At 34.9% G+C, this 11,064-nt stretch overlaps 1 protein-coding gene across 1 annotated transcript; it reads right to left on the reverse strand.

The window, feature by feature from the left end:
* Positions 1-2,294: 2,294 nt before the first annotated feature.
* LOC145119977 (laccase-17-like) lies at positions 2,295-4,743 on the reverse strand. The gene is made up of 6 exons (XM_079055761.1): positions 4,611-4,743; positions 4,349-4,500; positions 3,990-4,234; positions 3,757-3,885; positions 2,721-3,671; positions 2,295-2,625 (listed from the first exon to the last, which is right to left on the reverse strand). Exons 1-6 carry the CDS (start codon positions 4,707-4,709, stop codon positions 2,495-2,497), a joined length of 1,707 nt encoding a protein of 568 aa, XP_078911887.1. The 5' UTR covers positions 4,710-4,743; the 3' UTR covers positions 2,295-2,494.
* Positions 4,744-11,064: the final 6,321 nt, after the last annotated feature.

Raw genomic sequence — 11,064 nt, forward strand, 5'->3', positions numbered from 1 at the left:
CTCTCCATCTCTTTTCTCGTTGGTCAGACGTCGATGATGGCTTAGCCACCCATTTGGCAAGAGTTAGGGATAGTGATTGGCGTTCTTTATGAGGGCGGTAGCGAGGTTTAATGCTTCCCACTCCCTTTAGTCTAAGAGAATGTGTGTGATCGACGAACATGTTTAATGAATATATGAAAACCACACATAATATTTAAAAAATCATCATTATACTTTGACTTAATCCGTGCATTAATAGATACGTGAAAATGAAAATGAAACCATCAATATCATGTTTATTATTAAATCTTTATTTATTATTAAACTTTTAGGTCAAAATAACATTTAGATTATTATTAAATCTTTATTTATTATTAAACTTTTAGGTCAAAATAACATTTAGACAAATATCACGAAATTAGAATAAAATAACAAAATGAAAATGATATAAGATATCAGATAAAAAGTAAACATTATCAAACAAGTCAGTCATGCAGGTTTATCCAGAAAGCAACCAATGAATTTTTCTCTTTTTTTGGTTTCGGACTTGCAAGAAACTGAATAAGCAATTAAGGAGTAGTTGCAATTCAGGAGTATATTAGAGTACTAGTTGTGAGACTCATGTATTACATGAGTTAATTTAATATATATATATATATATATATATATATATATATATATATATATATATATATATATATGTATGTATAAAGGTCAAAATATTTGAGAACTTTGAATTTATAAAAAAATAAGAAAAATAATGAATTATTTTAATATAAATATATTTTATCTTTTAAATTTAAACAAATAATTTAAATATATAAAAGAAATTAATGAGTTTTGATTTTAAGAATTTTAAAATTAAAAGGTAAGTTCATTAATAAAATTGATATCCATTTATTACTACATTTATTGCAATTATTACATTAAAATATTATGTGAAATTTAATAAAATAAAAAAAAAACTCATAAAATGACATGTGGAAAAAAATTAATTTAAAATAACTACAAAATGACATTTGGCAAATTGAATAAGAGTGTGACAAATGATAAAAAAAACATTGATTTATTAGAGAGGATGTGTAATCCATCCTCCTCACCCCTGCAAATTTTATAGACTCAATGGAGGAATGTACAAAACCTCCAAATTTATAGTCTCAACGGAGGAATGTACAAAACCTCTTCAATTAGGGACATATTTTAGTTTTGATTTAGAAGTTGTATGGAACATAAGGTCACAAACCATAGTGCTTTTAGTGGATATATTGATATTTAAAAAGAAAACTTATTGTGTCTTAATTGTTATGATATTGGCAGTAGCGACAAAATTTGCGGGTTACTTCTATAGTGAAAGATCATAAAATCATTTTCCTTGGTGTGGTTTTTCAATGGATTGCTTTTGCAGTTTTTAAATGCGGTTTCGGTTTTAAACCAATTCTAAAATCTGGTGCCGATCTTTTATATTTATTTGTGTGTCTTTTTAAACCGTGAAAACAATGTGCATGTAAACTTGTATGGCACGGTTTTCTTTTTATTTTTTGCAAAAGTTTATTTTCAGCTCAAAGCAAATATGTAAAAACGAAAGTTCTAAAATGTCTTTAAATACAAACAGGTGACGCAAAAATTAAAAATTAGAGTTTGGTTGACTTTCTTATAAATTTATAATTAGTCACTTAGAATATAGATACATGGTTTTAAATACAAAAATAAAAACAAAATTGAAAATAAGTTTTGCGAATGATATGGAATCTTGATCGGTTAAATGGTTAAAACTTATTGTCTAACATTCAAACTACAAATATAATATGTATTAGTATTTCTTAATATTCTAAATAACATGTATATATTATAGAATATAAATATAAGTTAGTGATGTATTATTTTATATATTTTTTGTGCGGTTCGGTTTTGATGGACCAGTTTCTTGGTAAAAAGTGCAACGACTCGCAGACCTTCGGTTTTTGCAAAAATTAAATCCACACCATTGGTTTTTACATCGGTTTCAGTTTGTCGGTTGCGGTTTGTTGCGGTTTTGTCGGATTTTTTGTAGTCGGTTCGGTTTTTGCTCACCCGTAGGAGATATTGCATTCGAGCTTGCTTATTGTCCTTAATGGTTTTAGTGTTTTTTTTCTTTTATCTATGATTTTTCCTAAAATTGGGAAATGATTTTTTGGATTATCCCAAATTTGATTTGCATCTAACACAAACAATGTGGTCCAAATTTCAGATTTTAAAAAGATATATATACACGAGTCTAGAATTATTTCATGTTTATTAATTAATTTCTAAAAATTGATAGGTAAGGAGTTAAAGACTTTATCCCAACGACATGTTTTTAATTTTATGAACGTAACTCTGGTTATACAAATGATGAGCCTTCTTCCCGTTACTAGTCAACTCGCTAGAAACTCAAGGTCAAGAAGTAGGAAAGTAATTTGTGTATATGTAGAAAAAAAACAAATCTAAAATTGATTTGTTGACAAAAATCAAGCTGAAAGGAGTCAGACAGGTAACTTCAGCACTTTGTGAGATCAGCTGGTGGAGGTAAAAGCTTTTGGTTCGGAAGTTTTCCATCCAAGACAAGCCAAGCCATCTTCAAACCCCAACTGGTATGAACTTCCAAATGGCAATGCATGAACCATACCCCTGATCAAATTGACAAAGAGTTAGAACGTATATATCAACTAGTATCGCAAAAACCAGAAATGAAGTTACCATGCATAGCTAGAAATTAAACCAACCTGGATTGTCTGCAATAAATCGTATGGCAACCCACCCACCAGAAGGCACACCTACTGTGTTTCTTTCAACAGGGTCCACTAGATTGAAGTTCTTCGGGTCCTTCTTAGGATTGTAATTCCCAAACCCTTGACCTACCACAAAGAAATTGAATCCATGGAGATGAAGAGGGTGGCTTTCAACGCCAAGAATGCTTGTATCTTGCATGACTAACTCCACACTAGTATTAAACGGAAGAACCATCACTTTTGTGCCATTGCTCACAAAGGTAATCTTTGGAGGAGTCCCTGTATAGTTAAACCAATGCAACGGGCTGATAGGAAAATAAGGACTGTAAACACCCTTCGATTGATCAAAAAAGTGGGACTGGAGAAGGGCAACACTTGGTTGAACAAATGACACGTTATTTATAGATGCTGCGAACCTAGTTCCATTAGGTCCTTGACATGTTTTGTTTTTCGCACAGGGGGTTGTCCCAAGTCCTATGGTGAAAAATAAATGTTTGTCAACCTTCTGGGGGACGTTAGCTGGAAATTGAGCACTTGCCAAGCTTCGGAGTCTATTTGAAAATTTTGTCACGAATGAAGTGTCATTTAAAGATGGTAATGTAGGTTTGAAGAGTGGGAGGTTTTTCATAGGAATGGATGATTCATATTCAAGAATACCAGCAACCGTGGAATTATCGAAGGTTCCTTGGCCTGTTACATATGGTCTAGCGGAGATTAGAAAGTTGGCACCAGGGAACTTTGACTGTGTCTTAAGGAGGACGTTAGTGGTTTGACCAGGGGCTATCACGAGTGTTTCAGTGTCGAAAGGTTTTACATAAATGGCGTCAGCTTCAACGACTGTCAGGGTGTGGTTTGCTATGCTAAAAAAGAGTTCATCATTGAGTGCTGCATTGATCAGTCGCAGGAGGTATGTCTTGTTGGGTTTAACCTTCAGCTTGAATGTATCTGCAAATTAATTTCAAAACTCATAATTGATCTGAACCATATATTACATTTCTTGGCTTAATTAAAAGATGCTAGAAATTAATACCTTTAGCAGAGCAGTTATAGAAAGGTCCAGGAAGCCCATTAAAGGTATATGCATCAGAAACATTCGGACCCCCACCAGTTTGTGTTGCTTGGGCAATGATTGCCTCCGGATCAGTATTAAACCACTCCCCTGTGCATATAAAATGTCTACAAAGTTAAACACGAAACAACATGAAGTTTAAAGAACCTGTATAATTTGACTATATATGCATGCATGTATAGTTAATTAGTTACCGAAGATGATGGGGACTTCTTTATAGGGTTTGACAAAAGGGTAAGGGACATGAAGCTTTGGAAGAATGATGAGAGGGCCATAAACACTTGCTCGTAGCCATGATATATGTGCATGCCAAAACAACGTTCCTCTTTGTCCAACAACAGTGTAGTTGTACACGTAACTCTGCCCTGTTTGTATGGGGCATTGTGTTATATATGCTGGCCCATCGGCCCATCCACTCCGTAGCTGTCGGATACCATGCCTGCATGAATATGCATAAAGAACAAGATCACGTACAAGGTAAAAAAAAATTAATTACTATTAATTGTTTAATTGGAAATGCAAAGTCTACAGCTGATCATGATCATATATATACCAATGGATTGTAATATTATTGGAGACATGGTTTGTAACTTTGATAAGCAAGCGATCACCCTCCCTAGCAACGATCCGAGGACCTGGAAATTTCCCGTTCACTGTCACCATGCTCCTTGTGTGGCACAGTCGTGTAACATTTTGCAGCTTAATCTGCATATATATTATGCATGCACAAACGTAATTTTTATATATAGCTAGCTACATGTTAAACTAAAACAAAGTTTTAACATCTTGTAAATACAATATCAAATGAGAATTACGTTAAACTCATAGCTCCTTGTGGTGCCACCAACAGCGTAAACTGGAAGCAGTGAAGTTATCGCTACCAAGGAGAAGAGAATTCCCACTAAGCCACCCATCTGTGTGTGTGTGTGTGTGTGTGTGTGTGTGTGAATGATGATGCTATTGCTTGAACCAATTATGAAGGTGACTATATATAGGTATTTTATTTGCAGATTCAAGAAAGAATTTTAATTAATTGCACCACCTACTGTTGTTAAAGTGCAACTTTAGAGTGCTACCAAAGAGAGAGTTTCTATCTGTTCCTTAAAAACCTTTCCTTTGTCGGTAAGGACTTGGTCCCCTATCTTTAATATAACACAACCCTTAATTTGACAAATATCCTATAGCATGTTGTTGTACCAACTACGTTTTTTTTTTTTTTTAAAATTCTTTATACCCCCTCCTCTTGTGTCCTTGTATATTTATTAAAACATAAAACATGTATTCATCACTAGATATAAATCCTGCATTGATGATATATTATTTAAAGGTACATGCCATATTTTTCCACAAGGAGTTTCTTTTACGTTGGAAGTCAGTCTCATATTTTTCAACAAAGGAGTGTCTTACACTTTTAATTGTATCTGTCATGACATTAATACACTTTTTCTCTTAGAACAATGCAATTCGTCGTAACCAAGAATTTAGCAAGGCGCTAGGATTACAAAAAGAAAGGGTATTATAATTATATGTTATTGTTGGATTTAACAATGTAATATATAATATAACTTAACTTGATTATTTATTTTTGTTTTCTGATTAGTATTGCTAATATATAGCAGTTTCACCCAAAATGTGTTTTACTTCATAATATAGATGATTGTCACTTTAAAACTTTGTGAATGCATGGGTCAATTGAGATAGAGACGTAAGGGTGTGTGAAAGATGGAAAAGAAGATAATTAAATAATGACTAATGGTTTACTTCGGAATATCTCACTTTTTTTTTCTTTTGCAAAATAACCATTTTATCCAGAATACTAGAGTAGGATACCGAACAAAATAATCATTTTATTTCGGAGAGGTCTCCGGAATACTAGAGTAGGATACCGAACCACTTTTCCAAAATAGTTTTTTTTTCTTTTTGTTTTTTGTTTTTTATGTGTAAAATGTATTTTGTTTTTTTTTTAATATAAGTTTTGTTTTTATAAAATCTAAAATGCAACTGTAATCTTAAAATCAACAAAAAACGAATAAATACACAAACTAAAAGGATTTGTTTTAAATAATATTACAAAGTTTAAATCATATTTGTCCTTGTACCCCAAAAAAATTCCGCTAGTCGTTTACGATGTGACATTGCCCATAGACCCATTTTACGCTCTATAAAATGCGACTTTCCGGTGATCAACGACTCCAAGAACCAACACAAAAACACCTCACAATCCCTTCTACTGTCAATCTGTTGTGGTACTAGTGGGGTCCTTTCGAGGGTTATGTTGAAACTCTCAAATGAGATTAAATAAATTGGTTCGGTACCCCAATAGTTGATATCCACTAAGAATCTATGGATGCGAGCTCGCATACCGATAAACCAATCACCAGTTTCTGAACAGTAGCCGCTCTTCCAGTGACTATTGTATATACTCATTTTGAATGTCTTCAAATCCAGAGCACCCAAAAACCAGTGAGCATTTGATATATTGATTGAGATGTAAAGCTACAAAAAAGGTTAGAAATAAATAATCATCAAATAACATTATAATATATAAATACTTAGGTAATTTAATCCAAACACAATTATATCGTATCACAGTTTGCCCAAGTTGGGTAAACGGGTGTGTCATCCATGTCATTCCAGTTAAATGTATCAGTGTTGAAGGCTGATGACACAACAGTCTACCGAGCGTCATCCTGTCTACGCTCTATCAACAATGAGATCCACAACATGATGTGCTGTCAATCAAAATTTTTGCAGTAAAGTAAGTATTATTATTAGAAGCATAGTACGTAATGAACACATAATAATATAACTTACATCACATTCCAACCGCCCTGCGTGACTATCTAAATATAAACGCGTCCAAAATTCAATCGACGGAATAATGGTAAAAAAATGGTGAGTAAACAACAGCGAACCATCCCGTTCTTTATATAGATTGTGTACGACAGGTTCTAATAGGCATGAGCAAACGGACCGAACCGGCCGGAACCAGCCCGACCCGGACCCGAACCGGGAACCGGCTTCGGCCAAAATCAAGAACCAAACCGTCCTGGCGGTTCTACCGGTCCCGGTTCTACCGGTTCCGGGTCCGGTTTTTGCCGGGTTTTCGGTTTTGGAACCGGTATGATTTGACACGGTTCCTTGCGGGGCTTGTAACTCATTCAATTTTTAACCAAGTCAAGTGTTTTTATAGTTTAAACTTAACTACAAAACCTAAACTACGTGTAGAAAAAAGATTCAGGTCAAAAAAACTTAAATTGAGTGAGTTATTCACATTTGAACAACAAAGTCAGAGTACGTTTAATTGCTATAACATAAAATAATTCTGATTTGACACCCTTCCTTGCGGGGCTTGTAACTCATTCAATTTCTAACCAAATCAAACGTTTTTATAGTCTAAACTTAACTACAAATCCTAATCTACATGAAGGAAAAAGATTCAGGTCAAAAAAAGTTAAATTGAGTGAGTTATGCACATTTGAACAACAAAGTCAAATTATATTTAATTGCTGAAACATAAAAAAAAATCTGATTTGACACTCTTCTTTGCGGGGCTTGTAACTCATTCAATTTCTAACCAAATCAAACGTTTTTATATACTAAACTTAACTACAAATCCTAATATACATGAAGGAAAAAGATTCAGGTCAAAACAAGTTAAATTGAGTGAGTTATGCACATTTGAACAACAAAGTCAGATTACATTTAATTGCTGAAACATAAAAAAAATTCTGATTTGACACCCTTCTTTGTGGGGCTTGTAACTCATTCAATTTTTAACCAAATCAAACATTTTTATAGTCTAAACTTAACTACAAATCCTAATCTACTATGTAGGAAAAAGATTCAGGTCAAAAAAAGTTAAATTGAGTGAGTTATGTACATTTGAACAACAAAGTCAGATTACATTTAATTGCTAAAACATAAAAAAAAAATTTGATTTGACAGCCTTCCTTGCGGGGCTTGTAACTCATTCACTTTTAACCAAATCAAACGTTTTTATAGTCTAAAATTAACTACAAATCATAATCTACATGTAGGAAAAAATTCAGGTCAAAAAAAGTTAAATTGAGTGAGTTATGCAACTTTCAAAATTTGAGCGAGTTATCCGGTCCGGTTCCCGGTTTTGGGCCGGTTCCAACAACCGGTTCTTACCGGGTCCCGGTTCCAAAAATTGACGAGATTATAGTACCGGTCCCGGCCCGACCGGTTCCATCGGGTTTCGGTTTCGGGACCGGTTCCGGCCGGTTCCCCGGTCCATATGCTCATCCCTAGGTTCTAAAGATTGTCCAACGGTGTTGGTTTTTGTCGTGCAAAACCTTTCCTCTTCATTTGTATCAATAGGGACTTTTACCATGTAGACATAACTTTTTGGCGTATAGAACGCCTAAGAGGTGTTGTCGATGGTGTTTTGTATTCATCCTGCGAAATCTCTTTTACATCTTAGATTGAATACATGTAGACGGTTGCTCAGGGCCGTCATCCAGCGACTGTTCGGGTGTGCCTAACTCATAGTCATGCTCTCATAAGTCATCGTAATTGTACTCTCTAGTACCAACATCTTGCATGATTAGTGCTTCTACGATTCAATAATGTTTAATTATAAACGATGCAAAACATAAGGACCATAAAGTTAAATATAAACTGTGTGGGAGTGAAATAATTAATAATGTACCTCCATACCCTTCGAGGTACCAACATCGTCTCCACGAGTCTTACTTATAAGAAGCAATGCTAAAGTAGCGTCATGCTTTGCTAAACGCTTATGATGTGAACTCTACTGCTTGTGACATACACTGAGCCAGCTTAGCAATTGACGGACCTTGTTTTGTATGTCAATGATAAGTCGATCCTAATCAGTGATGGTTCAGCGGCCGAAGGTGGTAGTGGTGACGGGTGAGATAGAACATCTACTTGTGCCTTCTTTTGTCGAAGCTAATGAGTAGGGAGTTTTTGGGTGAAAGTGTTAAGGAAGGTGACCTATGAACTTTTGTGTCGGGAAAATCAGGGCGATCAATCCACACTGAGCTAACTATCCACCATTTAGCACGACTCTCGGCTTCTGTCAGCTCCAACTTCTGTACAAGTCTATTATCCTGCTAAAAATTATAAAACTAAAAATAAACATAAACTATACATAAAATAGAAAATATTTAAATAAACAAGTAACCATACGCCGTCGATTTGTAGAAACCGGTTGGACTGAGGCTTTTGTAAAGGCATCGGTTTCGACCATGCAACAGCCCGATGGATCACATTCTCTTATCGGGTACCAAACAAACTGTTCACAGGAGAAGTCTCAAGAATCCATATATGAAAGAATCATATATTAGAATGTTAGCAAACAAAAAAAAATATTAAATTGTTCAAAGCGTGTAAAAAATCTTTTCGGTTCAACTGGACGTATATGCCTCTCAACCTTATTGAATATAGTAACTAGATATAGTACAATTGATCCCAAATTATCCCCCCCCCCCCAATGGATATCTGCCACATAAAAATTGCCAATTAAATTTGTAAAAAATATTAATAATGATAATTAATGATAATCTGAAATTATAAATTAACGACATGATACCTGTTGAATTCATCAAGGTTGGATAGCAAAGCAAAATACTCCAGAGTTACATGCTATTTAGGCAACCACCCATTAAAACCTTCTCTAACACATATAGAAGACATACACGGACCGCATCATCGTCTGATACCTCCTTAGGTGAATGGTTAAACACTGTCATCACATCATCTAATTTCACAAAGACATTCATCACGACCATAGGAGAGTCACGAGAACAGAAGGCACTGCTGGAGCCAGAAGCAGCAAAATAGTCACCAAATTGGAAGCCGATGACAACACAAAATTATTTCTTCATGAAAGCCAGCTCGTAACCCTCAATCTCAAAAAAAATCATTTCCTCTACTTCGCTCTTGGGGTCCGTGATAACTTCGTGGCAAAAGTTGTAATGTAGAAGCAAATGATCACCATCTACCTTAGGAATGTTTAACCACCTCCCAAAACATGATTCTGAAACGAAACCGACCAATATTCCAGAATAGTTCTTATTGTTCCAAACTTGTTGCTCGTGTTCCGGAACAATTCCTCGCATTCTGGACCGTTCCTAAATGCAATTTTATGTTCCGAAACACTACATTTAATTTGATGTATACTAACATTACATAAATAACTAAACTACTTTTGGGTTGGTTCTATTGCAATGACATCTTCAATTGCAACTCTAGAACGTTTTCAGTTCATTTCGGAGGCGTTCTTCGAATTCCGGAATACAATGTTTTGTTCCGAAACAGTACTTTTCGATGAATGATCACATTATACAAATAACTAAACTAGGTTTGGGTTCATCCTAACGCACTAACATCTTCTATTGTAACTCCAGAACGTTGGCAGTTCATTCCGGTGGATATAAATATAAACGGAAATCTTAAGTTGGAGTAAAGAACTTACCCATAAAAACAATCGGGTCATAGTGATCGTCTTCCATATCAGGCATTTCGGAGATTGGAATGGGAATCGGAGAGTCGGAGTGGTGTGTCGGAGATCGGAATAAGAATCGAAGGTTCGAAGTGGCGTGTTAGAGATCAGAATCGGAATCGGAATCGTGTGACGAATATCAGAATCGGAATCAAAATCGTGTGTCGGAGATCAGAATCGGAAAGTCGGAGCGAGATCCGAAATGAAGTCAAGGTCTAGATTTCATAATATATTATGGACTTTGAAATTCAAATCTAAGGCCCAGAACACGTACGGATACTCCAGAATGGGCATTCCAGAACAGCCCACGAGAAAACGAGTCCGAATGTGTTTCCGGAACGGCCCATTCCGGAGGAAATGGTTATTTTGCAAAAATTAATTTAAACAAATTATTTAAAAAAAACACACACAAAAAAGTGGTTAGTTTACTCAATTCCCCTTATTTCATATGTTAATTCCTTTTAATTATCTATTGAATCATCTAAAACGCCTCATACTTGCATAGACTTAAAAATAGTTGCATAGACTTAAAAGTGAAGATAAATAAATAAAAAGTGAAATCACTACAGTAATATACCCTGTGCCGACAACATTTTTTAAACCTATACTGACAAGAAGTTGTCGCCATAGATGGAAATTGTCGTCGGGATAGGTATCCCCTATACCGACGACATGTTGTCGGCATAGGTTTCATCGTGAATGATTTTCGGGAAAAAAAAAATTTATTAATTACTTGTACCAACGACATGTTGTTGGGATAGACCAACTCTATAGCGATG

Source organism: Lactuca virosa, chromosome 6 (assembly GCF_052849685.1).
Source record: "Lactuca virosa cultivar CGN04683 chromosome 6, Lactuca_virosa_CGN04683_v6, whole genome shotgun sequence".
Taxonomy (NCBI): Eukaryota; Viridiplantae; Streptophyta; class Magnoliopsida; order Asterales; family Asteraceae; genus Lactuca; species Lactuca virosa.

Bases quoted from the DNA above. Each gene is read 5' to 3' on its own strand.
- LOC145119977 (XM_079055761.1), bottom strand. From the start codon at position 4,709: ATGGGTGGCTTAGTGGGAATTCTCTTCTCCTTGGTAGCGATAACTTCA. The intron at 4,501-4,610 runs GTAATTCTCATT...ATATATATGCAG, and splicing joins CAAGGAGCTATGAGTTTAAC to ATTAAGCTGCAAAATGTTAC. The intron at 4,235-4,348 runs GTATATATATGA...ATATTCATGCAG, and splicing joins AATAATATTACAATCCATTG to GCATGGTATCCGACAGCTAC.